Raw genomic sequence first — 24,748 nt, 5'->3', positions numbered from 1 at the left:
GATCCAAAATAGGTCACATTCACATACTCTGAGTGGAGGGAGGAAAGAAAAATTACTAAGAAACAAAGAATTATTCAGTGAATTGTAATTGGATAAAGAATTCATGCCTGCTTCCCTATGATTCGAGAGTGCTACATATTGGAAATTATATGTACAGTGTAATGGTTGTGAGCCACAACTTAAGTTGATAAGTAGATATGCAGAGTGGAATATTGCATCATTTGTCTGCGTTTATACTAACACCACTCACACTATATTTGTGGTGCTTATTAACAATGCTATCGTTTTTCAAAGATAAAGATAAGATTATATTATAAAAAAAAGAACTAACTACAGTCGACACATTTAAAAATATATATATGTATATAATCAAAGCTTTAATTTCAATTCTAGGTTTGATTTAATTAAACTCCATTGGAATACTTGAACCAATGGAAAAGATGCAAATGGAATTAAGAATTGTGAGTTTGTGTATTGGTTTTAGTTGAGTCAGGGTAGCCAAAAATCTGTTAGCTGGTGACGTGTATGCCACCATTTTTGTGGGCAGAGCACTTAATTTTATCTTCTCGGTGTTTCTTTATCTTAAGTGTTTATTATTACTTATTAGAACATAATGGAAAGTGGTCCCATGTGTCCTCTTGTAATTTGTTTCAATCACCACAAAAATCTTATTTGTAAAATAAGCAAACTTGTCTATATTAAATGGTTTATAGATGATAATACAGGTAATTATATGATTTCAATTGAATTGATCTTTTTTAGTTGATGAAATTCAGATCATAATTAATGGTCCTTCCCGGATTAAGATGGTATTTATTTTAATTTATTTGCATGGCACTTAGTCCTACTACTTTAATTTCGTGTTTTGTCTGGGTGCCCTCACACTTTTTTCCTTCTTTTTTGCCAATTTGGGTCACAAAAAGTTTATTAACAGCCTTGCACCTTTGGAAATTATAGTTTCATTCTGATCATTATTCAATCTTCGAAAATGATATATATGCAAACAGATTATGTGACCAAATTCCTATCCCTGATATAAACGTAAGTGTTTGGAGTTTTTTTATCTTTTCAACTTTGATGATATACAAGAACTCGTCAATTCGTTAAATTTTTCTATAAAGATATTCTGATATTTAAATTAGTTTATATACGATGACTATGATAATCAGATTTATCTTTTTCAAGCCCTTTCTTTTTCTTTTTTTTTTGGCTTTTTAACATTCTTCGATCCAAAATTTTTCTTTTTAATTAGCAATATGTATGTTAATCTTCTTTGATGAAAGTAAAGAATATAAGCTCTTATTAGTGTTATCTAAGCGTAGAGGCTATAATTAATTCCACAAGTTGTGTGGTCTTGTGTGTCACTTTCTATAACCTGGCTCTTCCCTGTTCCAATTTCAAACTCTTAGGGGGATCAACTAATGTGATGACTGCTACATACAAATTTTTTTTAGAGGCCTGCTACACATACAAGTCTTTTTGACTTACAAGTCTTACAAGTTGTTACACATATTGGCCTTTTAATGCGTTATTCAACAGTTTTCTGTTTTAAAAGCGCTACACTCACTATGTATTATGAACGACTCTTCCTCTTCTTTTTTCGATTTTCATGGTTTTTGAAATCAAGCTTTGAAATCGTTTTGAAGATAATGGAACTTCAAAAATACACCCAAATGATTACAAAAATACACTCAAACGATTACAGAAATATACCCAAAGAATTACAGAAATATACCAAACGGTGACAGGAATTCACCCAAACGATTATAGAAATACACCCAAAAGATTACAGAAATACACCCAAAGGATTACAAAACTACACCCAAAATTCGTTGAAGTACACCTTATGCATAATTCAGAACTTTTTCTCTTTCTCCTCCTCATCTTCTGCTGCTTCTTCTTCTTCAAAAACGATTTCAGAGCTTGATGTCAAAAAACAATGGAAATCGAGAATAACGAGAAAAGAAAACAGAGAGAAAAACACGTAAATGAAGAAGAAGAGGAAGACAATGAAGAAGAACGTGCAGTAAGAAGAAGAAGAAGGAGAAAGAGAAGGCAAGAAACGAAAGAAAAGAAAAAGAATAAGAAGAAGAGGAAGAAGAACGTGCCGCAAGACGAAGAAGAAGGAGAAAGAGAAGGCAAGAAACGAAAGAAAAGAAGAAAAAGACGAAGAGGAAGAAGAGATTCAAAGCGCGTTTTGAGCGTTAGTTTTAATTGAACTTGTAAGGCTTACAAGCCTTAATCACTTGTATGCGAAGAATTTCTGTTTTTTTTTTATATAGTATCTCGACAAGACAATAACTAATTGGTGATGAATCAAAACTTTATTTAAGATTTATCATTGACTAATAAATTACTGAATGTATAAAACGAAATTCGAATCTACACACGAATTAATGAACTAACCACTAAACCAACCCGACTTGATTTATCACGTACAATTTTATGTTTAATGTTTCGCACTTCAATTTGAATTTGCTATTGCCATTCCAACGCTGACACACCACATAATCAAACACAATGGGCCTCTTCCGCTCCTCCTCCATTCATTCCATCAAAAAGAGATTATGTTATTTTTCATGTAATACAAAACTTTTATTCTATAATTATGGATAATAGAGCTCATTCACTAATAATAAAAGAGATAGAGTAATGCATTATTACATAACTTACTGATATATATATACAAAGACAGTTATGCTACAATTATTATTTAAGTACTGAATAACTTATCTAGAGTTAGATGTTAATCTGAGTTTGTTAGTTATAATTAAAAATTAGTTATATTTTTAGTTGTGTATATAAATGCCATTGTATAATTGAATTGAGTGTGATTCATCATTAATTCCATTATCTTATTTCTAATTCTGCATATTTTAAGTATTCTCTCTCAACTCTTCTCATTCACCTTCACAAATTCTGCACTCAAAACATGAGTTTTCACAACAATCATTGATAATCATTTATTTATTTTATTATATTTAACTATAATTTAATTTATAAAAAAGTTACTCTTTTATTAAACAATTGTTCCGATTTCCTTCTGAAATTAAGGTTTAAATAAAAAATAAGACAATTTATCCTTTAATTTTTAAAAAATACTAGAATAATTGTTTTTAATTTCATATTATACGTAAGAATTACACACGATAAAATGGGGAGCAATGCTAGGGAATCAAAAGGGGATTAGCCAAAAAACCAGTCAAAATATTTTTGGTGAATCCAAAATTTATACGAGTTAATATATATGGATGTTTCTTCTGATAAGTATCAGAATGTTTATTTTTCATACTAAATAGATGTTTTTTTATATATTTTTCGAATTTTTTTGTATTGTAAATATGAATGTGTCTATTTCTTTAAAAATTTTATATTTTTTTTAAATTTTATAAATAATTACTTATTTTTGCTAAAATATAATTAAATATTTCTTTTGTTAAGTATTAGGATGTTTTTTTTCGTATTAAATGAATGTTTTTTTTTTATATTTTTTGATAAAACTGTCCTCGAGTATTGCTTTCACGGCCTACCAAGGTACGTTTTCACAACACCAACACGAGGGGCCAAATCGTCAGCGGGTCGAATCGTTGCGTTGTGTATGGAGATTCCGGTATTTTGGTTGGGATCAGTTCTGCCTTGTGCGGTAATTGAGTTGAATTGGCCGGTCATAGGGAGGCGGGGGAAGATGTTGCAATTTTGGAAGACTACGGCGGCGTTACCGAAAATAAAATCAACGGTGCCATAAATGTGGCAGTCATGTGAGAGAGAGCTTTGTTCAACCTTGCTTGGTCCTGCTTTGTTTCGAAATGTTATGTTCACTGCTACAAAATAGAAGTGGAAGCCATGGAGGAGTGGGTTGCGGTGGGGAGGCGGAGAGAGCTTAATGGTAAAAGAGAGAGAGGTTTGTGTGTGTGATTGTTAGAGGTGGGTAGGTTAATGTGAGAGAGAAGAGGAAGGTTTTTATAGGTTTCAATTAGGTTTAGTTAATGAATTTTAAATTTTTTAAATTTTGAATTTAAAAAATTTAAAATTAATTATTAATATAAATTAATGTGGTTTTGTTTAGTTTTTGGCCGGTAACCTTTTGGTTCCAAATACTTTTCCTAAAATGGGATGTACATATATAACTCTCTTATAAGTTTTATTATGTCATCATCTTCTTTGTGGTTAGAAGATAATATTGTAAATTATACACACACAAATACACTCGTATGTGCACGCACATATACACACATATATACACTCAAATTTAAAACTAATTCATAAATTTATATACTTATTGGATTAAATATAATCTTCTAATAAAATTATGAATTAATATGATATACAATACAAAAAGAGTTCGACATATTTATATTTAGTGGAAAGCATGAGCGCATAATTAAGCATATTGTGTTGCTCGCTTAGCTTTGATTAGTGGATAGCACACGCAACTTATCATGGGCATCATTTCAGGAAGGATCATAAGTTAATAATCAAAGCAGATCCAATCTAAGAAATATGTAATAAAAATTAGCATCGTACAATTGTATTCATAAAAATAACAAAGGTTATTGTCATATATAGTAGAATCCATCAATTAGAATGTTACCCCTGTGGCCTTAACCATCTTAATATAAATGCATACCCACAATTTCACACGTGTCATCATGATCGAATCTGTGACATTTTTAATTTGTTTTTGATGTGTTCATCAATGAGTATATGCTTATAGAAGCATATATGTCAGAGTTTTATTTTGGTAAACATATCAATGAGTTAACAACTTTTGGGAGTATTCTTTGGAGAATAAAAAAGGAGAAATAAAGCTGCATATATGCATGCACTCGGAAATTCAAATCCTGCTATATATATATATATATTGTTCGGTACCTGATGTTGTCGGGTACTCGACGGATCAGGTTGTGTCGGGAAAAAAGAGGTGATCCTAGGACGACCTTGAACGGATCCTCGGACTCAGGTGGGAGACTGGCGAAGCCGGCGGTTGGACTGTCAAAAAGGGATGATGGCCACCTGCAAGGACACTTCAACGCTTAAGTCAGTATTCGTACGATAGGATAGCTAAATTAAGTAAAATGATGTGTACTTTGGGGGAGCGCTGACCTCCCCTTATATACTATGTTAGGCGGTCCCAAAGATAACCTAACCCACTAGTCAGGATGCTCGTGAGCTGTCCCTGTCCACGCTAATCGTCCCGGACTTCGGGTTGGGACTTCGAATGTTGTCCCAAAAAAACGACCCGACCAGTTTGCTAGGAGTGATGCCGGTTCGCACAGGTGGTGAAGCCGGACGTCGTTCGGGTCGGGTGCTGGAGACCGACTCGTTGGTTTTTCCTGGTGAGGGATGGCTTGAGCTTGGGTCAGAGGTGGCGGCCCGACCCAGCGGCTAGTTAATTAGACTGGACCTGGTCCTTAACATATATATTGAAGAATATTTAATTTATTTTTTTATTAGTATAGATGAACCCTCACCACAAATCTAGATTAATGGAATCTAGCAAAAGTTTCGTTGACAACAAAGCATGATTAGCTAGAAGCTTGTTTTCCTTTAAGACAGAAATCATCAAGTGACTAAGAAAAGTACATAGAATGAGTTTATTAATAATTATTATAGCAATTATATGCATTATTGAAGTATGTGATTCTGAATAAAGCTTCCATTTGGGCTTACAAGGCAAATGGGACATATCATTATATCATAGCTTCTCGCAGGTTAAAAAAATTGCATGATATAGTCATATGTTTATGTTCATTAAATATAAATAAAATGATATAATACACATATAGTTCTATCATATAAAAATAATTCACATAAAATGATATATATATTCACCCTATTTTCAAACCGGCCCCACCCGTACAAACTACTAATGATCATCATTCTTGATTTTATGTAACTACCATATCAATTCTTGTGGAGGAGAGGAGCATGACATGCATATATAGTAAAAGTTGAAGTAGCAGATGGAATGAAATATAAAAAATGAGATAAAATGGATAAATATGTGTGTATGTAAAAGTAGTCAATCATGGTGCTTATATGTATTGATATACGGACACTTTGTTGAGTTATCGTATCTATGTATGAGACACATTTTGGATATGACACTCATTAACACTCATTCAACAAATGTATTTATTGTGTTTAACCGTGTCTTAATAAAAATATAAAAAAAATTTTGAATATCTTTAAACATATATCCTTAAATATCATCATATGTAAGCATATCTAACTTTATTTTTAATATGTATTTTTAAAATAAATTTAAAAATAATATATATTATTATTTATTAAAATAAATTTTTTTTATATAATTAAATAAAATATTAAAAATAATTAAAAATTAATTTATATTTTAATATTAATAAAATATCAAAACATTATTATGATTTATTTAAAAATATTTTATATTTTATATATATATATATATATATATATATATATATATATATATATATATTCTCATCTCTAATAAAAATTTAAAATTTACGTGTTGATCTTGTGTTTCTGTCAGTACATCATAGATAACCACAAAAAGAAACTATGATAATTATGTGGGGACTACCAGGGACTATTGTAATGACGAAGCACTTGCAATAAAATTTTATGGTTAAAAGAAAAAAAGAAAAAAAAAAAAAAAGCAAATATCACTTTGGTGAGCACAAAGGCAAAGGAGATTAGAACCGCTTGTAGTTATTTTAAAGTCATGGATGATATCATTATTCTTCGTGAGTCCACCATATAAATATGATGATGATAAGATACCACTCCCACAAGGCCATAGATATATACTTTATTGATCACTAATGTTATGGATCGGACTCTAAGCTTGCTTCCCCTTTTCGGCTTTTCCCCAGTCCCTTTCTTTGGAACATATAAATATTTTTCAGGTTGCATTTGGACCAAGTAATTCAACATGATAAGTTAACTTCTCTCCTCTCTGGCCGTCCAAAAAAAAAAAGTATATATGTGTGATCACTTTAATAGTTTAATTAGCATTATCTGCTCATGATGTCAAACTTACGGAATAATGCAAATAAATTTAAGGCCAAATGCCACCATTTCTTCAATTACTAATACCTCAAAAAATGTGTGTGATGGAAAATTTAATGATAGATTTTATTCAATTAAAAAAAAAACATTAAATAATTGATCATAACAATCGTATGATTAGTCACCAAAAAAAAAAAATCGTATGATTGGATAACACAGTCTACAACTTAAGTGCATAATGACCATTGAGCCCTTCTATTTTATTTCAGTACTAAATTTATGCATATTAAGTACTACTTTTTTTTTTTTTGTTCTTATGTTAAGTACTAAGCTTTGTCCTTATACTATTAATATACAGGGTAAAGTATATTTTTTACTCTTAAAGTTTGGTAAAAATTTTAAAAATATTTCTAAATTTTATTTTGTTTAAATAATATCCCAAAAATTTTCGATTTGCATTAAATATATCCTCGACGGCTAAATTTTTAAAAATTTTAAGACCAATCTAACAATAATACATGAAAATTATGCTTGATTTGCTTGTGTTAAGGGTTGTTCTTATGAAATTGTTATTGAATCGGTGTTAAATTTTTTGAAAAATTAGCTGTCAGGTGTATATTTGATGCAAATCAAAAACTTTTGGGACAAAATTAAAACAAAATAAAACTTATGAATATTTTTAAAACTTTTTTCAAACTTTAAAAACTAAAAGTATACTTTATCCTAATATATATTAAGTACTACTTGGATTATATATTAGTATAAGGACAAAGCTAAGTAAGGTTTATTTTTTTCTACAGGTACAGATATAGTGGCCGGTAATGAATAATATTAGAAAAAAGTTCAAGGCTAAATTAATTGGTAGCAAGTTGCATATCCCACATTGGAAGAGAAGAATGCATCACCAAAAAACAAATAATCAGTTTTTTTATATATAACACTATATAGGTCTGCATTATTTATTGTTTATTAACATAAAGTTTACTACTTATATTTCCCATGTTGCTTGGCAGGTCAACGATCTCCTCCAATAAGTTTGGACTGCATATGCAAACTTGTTAAGGATGATTTATTGACAACCGCTGCACCATTTGTGAATAACACAGTATGATGCCAATGACACTATCATCTAGCAGCTATGGCACTCACAAGACTGGGATCCGGCAAGTCGTTACCCACAATCGCCGAGATGCTTGGGGTAAACTAGTCAACTTTTAAGCAAATCACTTGGCAATTTTTGGAGTCAATGGAGGAAAGGGCGAGTCGCCGCCTTCGCCTTGGTCCTCATCCGAAGCCGAGATGTACACAATAAAATCCAAGTTTGGGAGAATGCAAGGCCTCCCTAATTGCTGCTGTGCAATCGATGCAACTCACATTATCCCGTGTTTATCTGCACTTGGGAGAAACACTAATAGGTGGCTTCATCAGAACAATAAACATAGCATGGTTTTAATTTGCAGGCTGACATGAGGTTTATGGAGAATTGGAGATATCCACTGGCTGGCAGCTATAATACAAGATTGGTTAGAGTTTGAGGAATCATATTACAAACGCTGCGATGAAGGAAAGAAGTTGAAGCTATCATCTGAATGTGGTTTATCCTCAGACTATGAGTAGAAATCCACAAACTACAAAAGTTAATAATTCTTGTTCACCATTGAATTATGTTAAATTATCTTTCACCATTCAAGCTTATCAAATTTAAAAAAATATAGACATCACATTAGTTTCCATATTCTTTATGTTTAGTTTGTTAGAATAATCATAGTAACACCAAGCAAAATAGAAGACACGTTCATATACAACACAGGTTGCTATATCAGCAAAAGTTATAATTAGCAACGAACTTTAATAGCTCCATCAACACAGTCCCTAATCCTTAAGCAGATCTATTGTTTATCAAGTTTCACCTATCCGATCCTTGTCCAAGTGCTTCCAAGTTGCAACTCCAATTAACCTCAAAAAGGATAAGTCATGTAGACAGAAAATACATCTGTAAATCTCTAAAATCAGTGAAATAGAGTAACATTCTCTGCAGAGTCTCCAAAAGACTTGATGGTAGCAGCATAGGCTCACCAATATGTCCTTGTAGTGCTTCGTGTCCCCTAACTCTGCTTCATTTACCCTCACACTCTCCCAACTAAATCCTGCAATGCTGAATGGAAGAAACAAATCACTCTCAGTTCCTTTGAAAGAATGCTTGGACTTAACCGAAAGAATTTACTTTCTATGCACAGTCAATATAAAACTGTTTTACACTGAGAATGTAACTGGATTTTACAATGTCAGTTCATGAAAAGTAAACTCATAAGTAGAAGCTGATAAATATCCAACCTTACCATTGTCATTAAGTCCATTAATAGATACTATCTCTTATTATGGATTGATAATACAAATGCTTCCGACCATTTCAGCTTCTCAGATTCAGCCACAACAGAATCATCCACTGAAGGGCTCCAGAAGCCGCCAGGACCAGAAAGAACCCAGGTTACTTTCTCTGGTGGTGGTGGTAAGTTATGAATATAAGATCTGTTGTCCTTCCCCGAACCAAATTTGTTTGGAGAATCAGATTTTTCAGCATGCTTCGTAGAAGAAAAAAACAAAAATGAAATTCAGTTAGAGCAGTGAATCAGTAGCCATTTCTCGTTCGGTTTTGAAACTCACCATAGATGGAAAAGAACATCTCAATGGTTCTGGAGTGGCTTTATGTTGCATAACCCTGCGGTAAGTAGTGAAACCACAATCACTTTGATTTGCAGCGGATTTCATCAGTGACTGAAAAGAAAGCATAGATTGTTAGGTACTGAATTTTTGATGGCACTGCATGTGCATAATAATAAGTGAGGAAGTTACATGAGCAAGTTTAGTTGGTGTTGGTGGCCCCTTGAGCGTATCTGTACATGCAGATGCAGTTTGACCTGATAAACATCTTTCTACGTTTCTCAAGGAACGGAATCGTTGCTTTTCAGTGCCAGTCCCAGACTGCATAAACAAGTTTTCGAAACATGAGAATTTGAAATGGCAGAAATGTAATTGAAGAATAGAGAAGAAGGAGAAGGAGTAACCGTGTTTTGATGATGAGAGATGACGTGAAATTCGGTTGTTTGTGGTTCGAGTAGGTATCTCTGGACAGCGACGAGGGAACGGAATTTCTTTCCGGTGCCAGGCTCATGGTAATACTGATCAAGAAGAAATCAAATCAAATCTGAGAAAGGGATATGAATGGAAGAAGAAGAAGAAGGGAAGGTACCTTGTCAACTATTGTAGGGTTAGCGAGACGGGGCTTTCGCTCGATAATCCAACCTTGAGGAAGAGTGAATGGATGTTGATATTGCCGTGGTGAGAAGCACACTATCTGCATTTCCATTTCCCTCTTCTCTTCATCTTCTTCTTCTTCTTCTGCGAGTACGTTCCGCCTTTTCCGTAAGGACTTACGGGTCGCCATCGCCATGCTGTTGTGCTCTGCCGTGGCGGTAACTCTCTCACTCACGCATTTTAGCTGCCTCACACCAAATGGGCCCAATCTCATCTTTTTCTACGACCCAAATTAATCAGCCCAACTCCAGTCCAAAAAGCAATTAGCCCAACTAAAAAAAAATCATTCTTCAGACACTCGTTTAACAAGAGAAATAATCCCCGTTCATCATCCTTGCTGTCAACTAGGGGTGTACATAGCCCGGCCCAAAGATTCGACTCGGCCCCGAACACTTTAAGGGCTAATTTAGTGTGATTTCATTGTGTTTAGGATCGGATAAGGGTCTCAAAAATAGACCCGGTCATTATTTCGGGTTAGATCACACGAACTCGACCCGGTGGCCCGGTCATCATACACAATTAATATTTTGTGTTATTAGTGATGGATGATAGTTATTCTTATGTGGAATTTAAATATTGTAAACTTTAATATTTTGTGTTATTAGTCATTATAAGATTATAAGTTAATGTTTTATGTTTAAAATGCATAAGACTTTAGAATAATATTACGTTATTTGTATTGATTTAAATATTTGGTGTTATTAGACAATATTAGTATTGATTAGGTTATGCTTTAATTTTAGAAAATGGTTGGTTCTTGTTATATTTTTTTAAGTGAATTTTATTATGTGAATTGTGAAATAATGGTTGGAGATTAGGCAATTTTTATATGTTAAAGACTCGGTTTTCACCCGACCCGAAAGTACATAGATTTCATCGAATCTAAAATCGAGTTAGGGTTTAAAAATTAGGCCTGATCTATATTTCGGTCGAGTCTAAATTAAGACAAATCCGATGTGACCTGACCCATGTACACCCTTGCTGTCAACTTGAGGCGTGTCACCCCTACTGTCAACTTGAGGCGTGTCCAACTCATTCGTTACGCCAATGACCAAACTACACGCCATTCCATATTTTCCCATTACTACTCTTCACAGCATCATTGGTCTCTTCTAATTAAAAAAATAAAAAATAAAAAGAGCATTATCCTGATTTATCATAAGCTTTTCTTAAACTATATATACGTTAAATGTGAACGATTTGATTATTCTAGAAAATCAAAAAGTGAAGATAATAGAAATTAACAGTAGAATGTAGAAATATATAAACATGACATATTTATTTGAACATGAAATGATACAAATTCATTATAAAGCAAGACACAGAAACTCTGAAAGATCGAGAGGTGCGATTCATTCTAGTTTCTAGATTGGTATACTGACGCACAATAGAATTATTTGTTATTACGTTTTAGGTTAAAACTCAGGTACAGTCGACTTTACGTAAAGTTGATAATTAAGAGTCGTTAGATAATTTAATTGATTTGGCTAAATTTTCATCTAACGGCTCTCAGCTATCAACTTCACGTGAAATCGACTGTATCTGAATTTTCACCTATTTTTTATGCATTGGATTGGATGCAAGACTTATATGTGAAAATGAGAAATAAATTTACACACATACGCGCACCGTGGATAGACCGCGTTGTTTAACTGAATCCACTATTTCATTAATTACCATGATACCCTCCCTGGTAAGAAAAGTATGTGATGTGTACACACATAACATCAGAATGTAGAAGAATATGTATGCATATAATGTTGGTGTTTATACATTATTGTCCGTGTTTAATGTCTAGTCTTTAGTCTTGCAAGGAAGCTTCTATAATTACACAGCTAGCGTATGTAGTATGTATTTTACTTGCTGGTTAATTATCTATCCGCTCCCACTGCCATATCACTCATCTACTTTTCAGACATTCTCATACTCTATATTTTTAATATACAAGACAAAAGTGAAGATAATAATACATCTTCAATATAATATAAGAGAAATGTTAAAAGGCTATTGAATTTTGTGATTTATAACGATCAATTAGTTATTATTATTATTTTTAATAGTATAAAATTTTATCTAATAATATAAAATTATTTATTTTTTTATTAATTAAATATTAATTAAATTTTAATAAAAATACTGAGTTCTAGACTTTGGTACAGTTTAATACTTGCATAAAAGGATAAATCATAAACGAAAAGAGTAGAACAAGAAATGAGTCAGATATATATTATATGCACACTCAGCGTTAAGAATTCTTGTCAAGTTCTAGAATAGAATAATGTGGGACCACTTGGATTGCATCAAGTTACATGACTTTACTTTGTAACTTCAGCTTCATTCTTAATTTGTCAACATATGAACACCCCAATCAATACGCGGTCACGGAAACTCAACTCGATACATTTATATATACAAATATAGCCACTGGGAAATTTCCTTTCACCTCTCAACTTGGTTTATATTTACATCAACTGCCACCGCCTTTCATTACTTAGTCACAAAGGAAAATTAAATGCAAGGGCAATTCCGTCACTTTATCTGCGTAGTTTACAAAGCCTTGTAAGTTGTATATGTATACTACATAGTAGTTACATGCACCTAGCAAGCTTCTTCCTTATATATATCAATCATAGTACTTCTGCATACAAATTCTGAATAAAAGCAAAAATATGAAGAGAGGAAGAGAGCAGATAGAGGTGGATAATTGTTTGACGCTACTAAGCAAAGTTGGAGAAAGCGATAAGATTAGTTCAGTGAAGGGTAAAGAGTTAATGATAGATGATGGTGCTTTTAAGTGCAAGACATGCGAAAGAAGCTTCACTTCTTTTCAAGCACTTGGAGGCCATAGAGCGAGCCACAAGAAGCCCAAGCTCATGGTTTTGGGCCTATCATGCCATGATCACCACTTACGGGGACCCAACACTAAGCCCAGGATGCACCCATGCCCGATTTGTGGGGTTGAGTTTTCAATTGGACAAGCCCTTGGAGGACACATGAGAAAGCATAGGGTTGCCACCGCTAAAGATGATGAGGGTGATGGTAATGATCATCATAATAAGAGGTTAAATCTGTGCTTGGATTTGAACTTGACGCCATTTGAGAATGATCTTATTAAGCTCGGCCTCATGAGGAGGATTCCTCTTCTTTCATTTCATTGACAATTTTATAACCATATTATATTTGCTAGAAGACGATATATTTTTGTCCTTACATTGTCTATTTTTGTGTAATTAATTAACTATGCTTGTCCCACTCACATATACATGATACGGTCATTGTTTTTTTTTTTTTTTTTAAACTTTATTCTTGGTTCATATCATGTTTTCCCTGATGGTTGCAAGTATACATATTTTTCTTGTTGGTAATGTTAAAGACACAAAATATATATATATATATATATATATATATATATATATATATATATATATATATATATATATTAAATAAAATAAATTTTAATTATTTTTAATTAATTTTTTTTATTATTAAACATTTCTGTTTTCTTTTATTTACTGCATATAGTGTTAGTGGTTATTCATATACCATGTACATATATCTATTTTGTAATTTTTGTTGATCTGATAATCCATTTTAAGTATCCGAAAGTTGATTTTATGTTTAGTGCATATATATAAAATTTTGATATCCTATTGTTAAGTGCATTAAATAACGTAACATTATATTAATAAAAAAAATTATCTTTTATATTTTATATAATAAGTACATCTATATAAAATATACACACATGTCAAGCTTAATATTGCGAGTTATAAAAACAGTAAGGATACGAGAAATACTAAAGAATTAGTATAATTTATTGTTTTACTAGTATTTAGTCAGTAAAATTTAAAAATATAAACTAAAAATATATTATTAAATTATTAAATTAAAAGAATTAAATTAATAACTAAAAATACTGGTAAAAAATAATAAATTTTATGCCTGCAACTTTTCTCTAAACGCATACATCACGGGCTTGATAATATTTGATTTAATCGATTCTCTTTAACTAAGCCAGCCTGCATAGCAATTAGCGGACATTCAATGTGTAACTTCGTTGTCCACGCGATTACATGAATGAACTTACAAATCAATAAGCCAGCTCAAATTAGTGGGCTATGTTGTAAAATAAATAAAAGATATACTAAATATAAAATAAAAATGTATAAATAGAAGACTCTAGTATTAATATAATTAGCTCAATAATGATATATATATATATATATATATATATATATATAGAAAAAAGTATTTAGTAAATTAAAAATAAAGAGAGAGAATTGTTTTTGTTTATTGTTATTGTGTCAAAAGTTTAAGTCCATTCTTCTATTTATACAAGTTCAAGGGTTCACTTTTTCAAAGGTTAGAAAATATGCACCGCACATTCTTTAATGTTTGTACTTTCCAATAGTACTTGAATGGAAGAAAGAATAATGCTGAGTAGACATTGAATGGATATGGACATCCATATCGTAACACTCCCCCTTGGATGTCCATTTAGGATTATGCCTCGTTAAAATCTTACTAAAGAAAAATCCAGTGAGAAAAAACCTTAGTGAAGGAAAAATAGTACAATATCCTTTAGTGATGGGGACTGTCTCATTAAAAACCTTGTCAAGAAAAACATAATGGGAAAAAACCTGACCAAGGGAAAAAGAGTACAGTCTCCCCCTCTTGCCGACATCATTTAATGTCTCGAAATCGGTGCATCCCAATCTCATGTACCAATCTTCCAAAGGAGGATTTTGGGAGTGACTTTCTTAATAAATCTGCCAGATTGTCACTTGAGCGGATCTGTTGGACATCAATTGTCCCTTGATTATGAAGATCGTGAGTGAAAAAAAATTTGGGAGAAATATACTTTGTTCTATCACATTTGATGTATCCATCCTTAAGTTGAGCAATGCATGCTGTATTATCTTCAAACAGGACAGTTGGAGCTATCTTATGATCAATCAGTCCACATGATGACAGAATATATTGAATCAGACTCTTCAGCCAAAAACACTCGCGACTGGCTTCATGAATCGCCAGTATTTCAGCATGATTAGAGGAGGTTGCTGCTATCGTCTGTTTCGTGGACCTCCATGATATAGTTGTACCACCATATGTGAACAGGTATCCTGTTTGAGATCTCCCTTTATGTGGATCAGACAAGTATCCGGCATCTGCATAGCCAACTAGTTGTGACTTGGATCCATAGGGATAAAACAATCACATATCAACCGTTCTATGAAGATATCGAAAGATTTGCTTGATTCCACTCCAATATCTTCTGGTTGGAGAGGAACTATACCTCGCTAGTAAATTCACCGCAAATGATATATCAGGTCGTGTATTATTAGCAAGATACATTAGCGCTTCAATGGCACTAAGATATGGTACTTCACGACCAATGATATCTTCATTTTCTTCTTTAGGACGGAATTGATCCTTTTCCACATCCAAAGACCTTACGATCATTGGGGTACTCAAAAGATGTGACTTATCCATATAAAATCTTTTCAAGATCTTTTCTGTGTATGTTGTTTGATGAATAAAGATCCCATTTTTTATATGCTCGATCTGCAGGCCGAGACAAAATTTAGTCCTTCCAAGATCTTTCATCTCAAACTCTTCTTTTTGAGTTTTTATAATTGTTGGAATCTCTTCAGGAGTCCCAATGATATTTAAATCATCAACGTACACAGCAATAATAATAAATCCAGATGTAGTTTTCTTTATGAAAACACATGGACAGATATAATCATTCTTGAATCCATTTTTGGCCAGATACTCAGTAAGACGATTCTACCACATTCGTCCAGATTGCTTCAAACCATATAAAGATCTTTGCAATTTGATTGAGTATAACCCTTGCGAATATTCATTGGATGGTTTAGATATCTTTAGTCCTTCAGGAACTTTCATATAGATATCCCGATCTAATGAGCCGTATAAGTAGGCTGTTACCACATCCATTAAATGCATATGCAGTTTATGATATGCAGATAAACTGACCAAATAACGCAATGTTATCGCATCCACTACAGGGGAATACGTTTCTTCATAATCTATACCGGGCCTTTGTGAAAAACCTTGTGCCACAAGTCGGGCTTTATAGCGCACAACTTCATTTTTCTCATTTCATTTTCTCACAAATACCCATCGGTATTCAACAGGTTTTACATCTTCAGGTGTACGGACTACAGGTCAAAAAACTTCACGTTTTGCAAGTGAGTCTAATGCAGCCTTCATGGCTGCTTCCTATTTTTGCCAATCATTTCTTTGTCGACATTCTTCGACTGATCTTGGCTCAAGATCCTTACTTTCATGCATGATATTTAATGCCACATTATATGCAAATATTTTATTGACAATTGTCTTATTTCGGTCCCATTTCTCTCCTGTAAAGACATAATTTATCGAGATCTCGTCATTTTCACAATTTTCAGGTACCTGAACGTCTTCTGGCGTTAAAATTATATCAGAACTTTGGACAACTGCAGGTGTCTCTACTATGTCTTTTTCAACAGGAATAGTATTAACCTCTTTTCTCTTTCGAGGATTTTTGTCTTTGGAACCGACAGGCCTGCCACGCTTCTGGCGTAAATTTGCTTCAGTGGCTACTTGTCCTACTGGGACATTAATTCGAATAGGGGCATTTTCCACTGGTATATAAGATTTGGTTATCCTCTTTGTATCGGAAAATGTATCAGGAAATTCATTTGTTATTCTTTGCAAATGTATAATCTTTTGAATTTCTAGTTCACATTGCCCTGATCGAGGATCTAAATGCATCAAGGATGATGCATTCCAATTAAGTTCCTTTTCAGGAAGCTTATTCTCTCCCCCTAATGTTGGAAATTTTGATTCATCAAAATGACAATCCGCAAACCGGGCTTTAAATACATATCCAGTTTGTATCTCAAGATACCTCACTATAGAGGGAGAATCATATCCAACATATATTCCCAATTTTCTTTGGGGTCCTATTTTGGTGCGATTAGGTGGTGCAATGGGAACATATATCGCACACCCAAATATTCTTAAATGGGAGACATTTGGCTGCTGGCCAAAAGCTAATTGCATAGGAGAGAACTGATGGTAACTCGTTGGCCTCAAACGAATAAGTGCTGCAGCATGTAAAATAGCATGCCCCAAACTGAGGTTGAGAGATTTGTTCTCATAAGTAAGGGTCTAGCAATTAATTGGAGGCGTTTAATAAGTGATTCTGCTAACCCATTTTGTGTGTGAACATAAGCTACTGGATGTTCAACACTTATTCCATTAGCCATACAATAAGCATCAAAAGCTTGGGAAGTAAATTCACCAGCATTATCAAGACGAATTGCTTTGATTGGATTTTCTGGAAATTGTGTTTTTAATCGAATAATTTGAGCCAGTAATCTCGCAAACGCCAGGTTGCGAGAAGATAATAAGCACACATGTGACCATCTCGAAGATGCGTCTATCAGGACCATAAAATATCTAAAAGATCCACATGGTGGATGAATAGGTCGACATATATCACCTTGAATTCTTTCTAGGAATTCAGGGGACTCAAATCCAATCTTTACTGGTGATGGCCTTAAAATTAACTTTCCCTGAGAACATGCAGCACAACAAAATTCACTAGATTTAAGAATCTTCTGATTCTTTAGTGAATGTCCATGAGAGTTTTCAATAATTCTCCTCATCATGGTTGTTCCCGGATGACCCAATCTATCATGCCAAGTTATGAATTCATTTGGGCTAGTAAACTTCTGGTTTACAATGGCATGTGATTCAATTGCACTAATTTTGGTATAATACAATCCAGATGAAAGTGAGGGTAACTTTTCTAATATAACCTTTTTATTTAAATCATGAGTTGTGATACATAAATACTCATGATTTTTCTCATTCATTGTCTCAACATGATATCCATTTCGGCGAATATCTTTGAAACTCAACAAGTTCCTCAGGGACTTGGTAGATAATAGTGCATTATTTATTATAAATTTTGTTCTTTCAGGAAACAAAATTATAGCTCTTCCGGAGCCTTCTATCACATTGCCTGAGCCAATGATAGTATTAACATATTCCTCTTTTGGCACAAGATGGGTAAAATATATATCACTTTTGAGAATGGTGTGCGAACTTGCACTATCCGCAAGGCATACATCTTGATTATATATCCTTGCCATTTTCTTCAAAGACAAATAATAATAACATGAGTAGTATGCATAGTTAAATTGAATACTTGATCGGAATTATTTTTCTAAAAAATACTGTACATAAAAATAATGTCATATACTAAAATTTTATTTTAAAACATGACACATTTAATGATTTCAAAATTCATAAAAATTAATATTTCATTATTTATATACATCACATTTGAAACTTAAATACATAGGAAATAAAACTTAACAATAAGTTCTTTACATTATTTATTTACATGAATGCTTAACAATCTCTCACATTAAATTATTCCATCATTGATCAAATAACCAATATTTCCTTCAAGATCCTCAAAGAAATCAGATACATCATAATGAGTGGTGGAATTTTCAGCATCATTTGAAACGAAATTCGACTATTTTCCTTTGTCGTCCTTTTTCAAAGATGCCTGGTAAAGATCGACTAGGTGCCTTGGGGTACAGCAGGTACGTGACCAATGGCCCTTTCCACCACAACGGAAACACTTATCCTCTGTTGATTTATTATGCCCGATATTTCTTTCTTTATCCCACTTCTGATGAGATCCTCTCTTTTGAATATAATTCATTTTCCTTCCATAATTTTTCTTGTTGTTAAAACCTTGTCATTTACCTCTTCTAGGGTAATGATTTGCCGCATTTACTTCAAGAAATGGGGCGGCGCCAGCTGGGCACGCTTCATGATTTTTCAAGAGTAACTCATTGTTGCGTTTAGCAACAAGAAGGCCAGAAATTAATTCAGAATATTTTTAAATCATTTTTCTCGATACTGCTGCTGCAGGGGCACATTCGAGGCATGGAAGGTTGAGAAAGTTTTCTCCAACATATCATGATCAGTTATCTTTTCCCCACATAATTCCATTCGTGAGGTGATTCGAAACATTGCAGAATTATATTCATTTATAGATTTAAAATCCTGCAGACGCAAGTGCGTCCATTCATATCGGGCTTGAGGAAGTATTACCGTTTTTTTATGATTATACCTTTCTTCAAGATCTTTCCAAAGATCTGCACGATCTTTTAATGTGAGATATTCATTTTTCAATCCTTCGTCAAGATGACGACGAAGAAAAATCATGGCTTTGGCTTTATCCTTCTGGGATGCATTATTTTCAGTCTTAATGATATCTCCAAGATCCATTGAATCAAGATGAATTTCAGCATCTAGTATCCATGATAAATAATTGTTTCCAGATATATCAAGAGCATTGAATTCAAGATGAAAGAGTTTCGACATAATGAAAAATTGTTACCTGAATCTTCTTAAAAATTTGATCAGAGTCTCGTGCTGATAACGTGTTGTAAAATAAATAAAAGATATACTAAATATAAAATAAAAATGTATAAATAGAAGACTGTAGTATTAATATAATTAGCTCAATAATAATTTATATATATTATATGTTGTAATGTGTATATATATAAAGATAGAAAGAAGTATTTAGTAAATTAAAAGTAAAGAGAGAGAGAATTGCTTTTGTTTATTATTTCTGTGTCAAAAGCCTAAGCCCATTCCTCTATTTATACAAGTTCAAGGGTTCACTTTTTCAAAGGTTGGAAAATATGCACCGCACATTCTTTAATGTTTGTACTTTTTAATAGTACTTGAATGGAAGAAAGAATCTTTAATGTTTGTATTTTCTAATAGTACTTGAATGGAAGAAAGAATAATGCTGAGTAGACATTGAATGGATATGGACATCCATTTCGTAACAGGCGAGAGTTAATTTCTCCAGTTATAAGTTCCAAGATTTATCACTAAACAGTAAACACTAACCCAATAAAATTCACGAAACGAATAAGATAAGTAATTATTATGTTTTACGATGTAAATGCATAATAGTAACAATTAAACATAAAACTTCAGAAAAGGATACGATATCACGAATTCACGATAATAGTGTATAAGCATAGTGAATAGTTAAATTGACACAATTTAGTTAATATATTTTTGGAGAGATCGTGAACTATCTTGCATGTCGAGTCTCTTCGGGTTGTCGAATGAAATTTTAAAAGTTATACAATCTCTTACGAAGTTATTTTCCTGAAATAGCTTTTGAATTTAAAGAGCACCCCCCCCCCCCTTAGTTTTAAGTAATATTTTAGAGCAATGCTAGGGGGCCAACAACTTTTGTGATTGGTAGCCATCAATGATGATCTAATGGTGTGAGATTGGTGTAAGATTTCATCCAATGACTCACCTTTCTCTACTGGCTACATGCTGGCCAAAATTCAACAAAACTGCTGGCCCCTAGACTTTTCCAATATTTTATGCATGATTTTCACCATAACAAAAATTTGGCAGAGTAGATATATGTGTCTGAAGAAAAAGTTAAATAAATAAAAAAGAAGACGACAACAAAACATCCACTTCATCTGAACTAGAACAAGAAATTAGTGTAATTTTTTCAAACTAAATTAGGTCAACATAGTCTGAAATCTTAAAGAATATCAGTGCAATTAACCACTCGAGAAAAAAATAAAAATAAAAAATAATGATCAATTATCATATCCCAGCCAAACAACTTAAGGAGCAATTACACAAACACATATCTAACTTTGGATTAATATAACTTCTTAACAAGTTGGAAACTATGAAAGAATGACCATAGGAGGCGCAAGACATGAATCATCATCATACAAATATTTTCACTCTTCTTGTTCTAGGATGATAGTGTTCTCTGTTCAACCACAGCACGCCGACTTTGGTGCCGCCTGCCCTGCCCCTGCTGCCTGATCTTGTTGGTTGATTTTGATTCCAGAAGGCTGTAACAAAAATACATCATTAGATATTCAGCTTTCTTGAGTGAGTTATTCAAACACAAACCTATCCTTGTATTCAAGGAAAGGGAAGTTCAACTGTTCAAATACCTCAGCCTTAGAGTCAGTGTCAGCAAGCCTTTGTTTTATATCTCTTGCAATTGAGAAGAAAACTTCCTCCACGTTTAGATTTGTCTTTGCACTCTGCAATAACAACAACAACAACAACAATAATAATAATAATAGGAAAAAAATTGAAAAAGAAAAATTCAGGAAGTATCAACATTCTCAAGTATGCATCAGTTTTACTTACAGTCTCAAAGAATTTGATTCCATACTCATCAGCTAGTGCTTGGCCCTTTGCAGTAGGCACAGCCTAAAAAAAGAAAGGCAAAAGTATGATCATAATTACGAAATTCTCAAATCTGATGTACATATGTATAAAAGAGAGATATAGAGGATCTTATATGTTACTTATTCCATTATTCACATCAAAGGAACTCATCCCTGGACACACCTTGCCCAAAAAACCCTAAAACAAACTGTTTCATTCACAAGAATCTCCTCAACATGGCTTCTCAATGGATATTGAGTTAAAGAATAAAAAACACTAGCTTCAACTGAAAGTGGTTAAGAAAGCACTTTGCAATGCGCATGGTGCAGGTGCAATGTGCAACCAAGAGTAGAACTTGCATAATTATAAAAGTTGCATTTGATGACAATAACAGCAAATTTCATAATCTTGTTTAGAATTAAATCTGCACCAAATTTGTTAGGTCCTATATACATTCTTTCTTTTTTTTTTTACCCCCATAAAAGAGAAAAGTCCAAGGTGTTTGCATACCCTTTTGCTTTCATCCATATCAGCTTTGTTCCCCACCAGTATTTTGTTAACATTGTCTGAAGCATGTTGCTCAATATTCCGAATCCAATTCCTGATATCTGAAATTAGCATCAAGTGGGTGAATACCAGATGATAAGGCTTTCAAGAGAAAAGCACATATATCAAAGCTGAGTCAACAGATGGGAACTTTACTGTTAAATGATGATTCATCTGTAACATCATAGACTAGCAATATGCCCATAGCACCACGATAGTAAGCTGATACAGGGAAGGTAAAAAAGGGTAAAGATGAATGGCAAAAAAGAAAAAAGGAAACAATTTCACTGTCAATGGAATTTACAAAGCCATGAAGAAAGAAAGATTTTATTCTTAGACTAACATCAGTGAGAAAGTACAATGCAACTGATAAACACTAAATATATATCAGTACATATTTCCTCTTCCCTACATATACGTTAATCTCTATTTTTCTCAGACCATATGTCCTCTACCTTTCAATCCTAAATCAAGAAGTTCCCTGAAAGGAAGAACCTCATTCTACCATTTGTGTCTCCCATACAAGTAACAAAAGGCAATAATAGTGTCTACATAACGATTATAAACTTTACCAGTTGTAATTGTTCGGAACCGTTCCTGACCAGCAGTATCCCAAATTTGGAGCTTGATCCGCTTGCCATCCAGCTCAATGGTTCTTATCTTAAAATCAATGCTGCATCACGAGGATGGGCCATGTGATTTTGGTAAAACTCATGGAAGTTGGAAAATAAAATTCTGTAGTTCAATTCCTAAATAATGAGAACTAACCCTATGGTTGTGATGAAACTAGTTGTGAAAGAACCATCTGAGAAACGCAGAAGAATGCAACTCTTTCCAACACCTACAAATAAGAATAGATGAAAAGTTTGTGGCAAAATAAGGAATTCACATGTCAAAGTGCGCATTTACCCTCCTGCAGTTTCACAATAATTCTTCTGTTTTAAGTCTACTGCAATACTCTATTCTTCCTATAGAGAACGTTAACAACTTAATAACATAGGGTTATCATTAAAGGAACTACGACATCTATCTTGGGTTATATCAAAAGCACAGAAAAAGGCCATTTATTCAGAGATTATGCAAGAAAACGCGTCTACCAAAAGCATCCATATCACTTGAGACCTAATTTGACAAGTGGTGTGTTTAAATTTAAAACCCCAATGTTTGAGAAGCTTAATTTATAAGAGTAAATACTTGAATTGGACATAAAAAACCAGTCCTCTAAAAAAACCCTTACATGAATTTGGTCCTTGGTCCTCCCTATTAACTAATCACTTTTAACAGCAAAAATTAACATTGAGAGATGAATTTGATATCAAAAACCTTTGGAGAACTAACTTGATATTGCAGATATTCTTTATTTAAGACTGCTTTTACTCTAATACTAATATAGCAAGAAGAAATCGCACAACATTATCAGGATAAGTCAGAAGGAATCTGCATCATACTAACATAACCAATGATTCAAAAGCTCGAACACTAGATCATGGAAAGATTAAACCAAGTTGAAAACTGAAAAGTACATACATTTTTACCACAAAATCCAAAAACAAAGCCTAGTCTAATAATTACAGAAAGAAATTAGCGACATTTTAGTTAAAACGGGATCATAACGTTATGTTGTGTAATTGTCTAGGAAAAATTAAAACGAACATTTCGAAGGCATTTCCGAGAAAAAACGAGAGATGAAAACGGCGGAAGAGGATGCACATACCACTGTCGCCGATCAAGAGAAGCTTTATGAGGTAATCGTAATCGGCACGAGCCCTTGCCGGTGGAGCAGCCATCAACTCTTTCAATCAATCCACCAAATTATGTCTGGAATCCCTTTCTGCATATGAATTAGTTTTCACGTAAATTCCTCAACTCAAAGAATAATAAAACGAAATGCAAGAGAGAGGAAGATACCAGATCCGAAGTGAGAAGAAGAAGAAATCAGGATAGAAAAGGGGATCTCCAAAGTTCAAAACTCTGAAGGACCGCAGCGCCCAGATTTAGAGATAAAAATTAAAAAGGGACACTGCTTAGTTATTTTGATGTTTTTAAAAAATGAAAATGAAAATATTTTACACGATAATAAAATAAAATAAAATCTAAGAAAAAATTGTGATTGACCAGAAGCGAAGTAACAACCTGGAGTTTATTATTTACAACCTTCAAGTTGGAAGCTACCCCGACTATGGTGGTTGGCTAAAGTGCGCACTTGTTGTATATATGCCTTATTAGGTGCGCATGCTAGCATACCATACCAAAAATCAATTATTATTATTATTATTATTTGGTAACAGCAAGCACATTCAATACAGCAAAGCCAAAAAGAAATAATAAAGCAGCGAATGTTACCAAATTGAAATAATTCCATTAAACATCAAAGGCTGTCTATATACTCCGTTTAGCTCGGAAATAGTCAAATTATTAAAAAAGGATAAAAAAGAAAAAGAATTCAACCCTAAAGTTGTTGGGTACATGTGGCGTTTGATGACTGGGAGTTTTTTTCTGTGCCTTGACATTGCCAGCTAGCTTTGCATATTTCTTAGTCATAGAGGCTAGAACCGTTAATTAACTGTCAATGCCTTTCATTATTTTAGTAATTCATTATTGTTGAATTTTTTATTTA

General features: G+C 33.1%; 3 protein-coding genes across 6 annotated transcripts; 1 reads left to right on the top strand and 2 right to left on the bottom strand.

The window, feature by feature from the left end:
- Positions 1-8,767: 8,767 nt before the first annotated feature.
- LOC107614397 (methyl-CpG-binding domain-containing protein 7) lies at positions 8,768-10,522 on the bottom strand. Of its 2 annotated transcripts, none has more exons than XM_016316609.3 (6): positions 10,244-10,522; positions 10,059-10,172; positions 9,847-9,975; positions 9,658-9,768; positions 9,333-9,575; positions 8,768-9,148 (listed from the first exon to the last, which is right to left on the bottom strand). In XM_016316609.3, exons 1-5 carry the CDS (start codon positions 10,520-10,522, stop codon positions 9,360-9,362), a joined length of 849 nt encoding a protein of 282 aa, XP_016172095.2. In that variant the 3' UTR covers positions 8,768-9,148; positions 9,333-9,359. The 2 variants fall into 2 exon arrangements, with proteins under 2 accessions (XP_016172095.2, XP_016172096.2); XM_016316610.3 differs by having other exon boundaries at positions 8,768-9,140.
- A 2,231-nt stretch (positions 10,523-12,753) lies between these two features.
- LOC107612166 (uncharacterized) lies at positions 12,754-13,673 on the top strand. Its single transcript, XM_016313983.3, has one exon. The coding sequence runs from the start codon at positions 12,978-12,980 to the stop codon at positions 13,464-13,466; it is 489 nt and encodes a 162-aa protein (XP_016169469.1). The 5' UTR covers positions 12,754-12,977; the 3' UTR covers positions 13,467-13,673.
- A 7,189-nt stretch (positions 13,674-20,862) lies between these two features.
- LOC107613519 (ras-related protein RABE1c) lies at positions 20,863-24,485 on the bottom strand. 3 transcript variants are annotated; one of them, XM_016315558.3, is made up of 10 exons: positions 24,265-24,358; positions 24,040-24,102; positions 23,846-23,962; positions 22,900-22,972; positions 22,704-22,804; positions 22,288-22,353; positions 22,096-22,193; positions 21,565-21,627; positions 21,363-21,455; positions 20,863-21,257 (listed from the first exon to the last, which is right to left on the bottom strand). In XM_016315558.3, exons 3-10 carry the CDS (start codon positions 23,916-23,918, stop codon positions 21,177-21,179), a joined length of 648 nt encoding a protein of 215 aa, XP_016171044.1. In that variant the 5' UTR covers positions 23,919-23,962; positions 24,040-24,102; positions 24,265-24,358; the 3' UTR covers positions 20,863-21,176. The 3 variants fall into 3 exon arrangements, with proteins under 3 accessions (XP_016171044.1, XP_016171043.1, XP_016171042.1); XM_016315557.3 differs by lacking the exon at positions 24,040-24,102 and having other exon boundaries at positions 24,265-24,485; XM_016315556.3 differs by lacking the exon at positions 24,265-24,358 and having other exon boundaries at positions 24,040-24,261.
- Between the last annotated feature and the right edge of the window lie 263 nt (positions 24,486-24,748).

This window comes from Arachis ipaensis, chromosome B8, assembly GCF_059453495.1.
Source record: "Arachis ipaensis isolate K30076 ecotype BB chromosome B8, ASM5945349v1, whole genome shotgun sequence".
Classification (NCBI taxonomy): domain Eukaryota; kingdom Viridiplantae; phylum Streptophyta; class Magnoliopsida; order Fabales; family Fabaceae; genus Arachis; species Arachis ipaensis.
The sequence above is the reverse complement of the archived record's forward strand: the minus strand, read 5'-3'. Positions and strand labels throughout refer to the sequence as shown.

Bases quoted from the DNA above. Each gene is read 5' to 3' on its own strand.
- LOC107612166 (XM_016313983.3), top strand. From the start codon at position 12,978: ATGAAGAGAGGAAGAGAGCAGATAGAGGTGGATAATTGTTTGACGCTA.
- LOC107613519 (XM_016315557.3), bottom strand. From the start codon at position 23,918: ATGGCTGCTCCACCGGCAAGGGCTCGTGCCGATTACGATTACCTCATA. The intron at 22,805-22,899 runs GTTAGTTCTCAT...CTCGTGATGCAG, and splicing joins AGTTTCATCACAACCATAGG to CATTGATTTTAAGATAAGAA. The intron at 22,194-22,287 runs GTAAAGTTCCCA...TGCTAATTTCAG, and splicing joins AGATGAATCATCATTTAACA to ATATCAGGAATTGGATTCGG.
- LOC107614397 (XM_016316609.3), bottom strand. From the start codon at position 10,522: ATGAGATTGGGCCCATTTGGTGTGAGGCAGCTAAAATGCGTGAGTGAG. The intron at 10,173-10,243 runs GTACCTTCCCTT...CTTCTTGATCAG, and splicing joins ACCCTACAATAGTTGACAAG to TATTACCATGAGCCTGGCAC. The intron at 9,576-9,657 runs GTGAGTTTCAAA...TCTTCTACGAAG, and splicing joins GATGTTCTTTTCCATCTATG to CATGCTGAAAAATCTGATTC.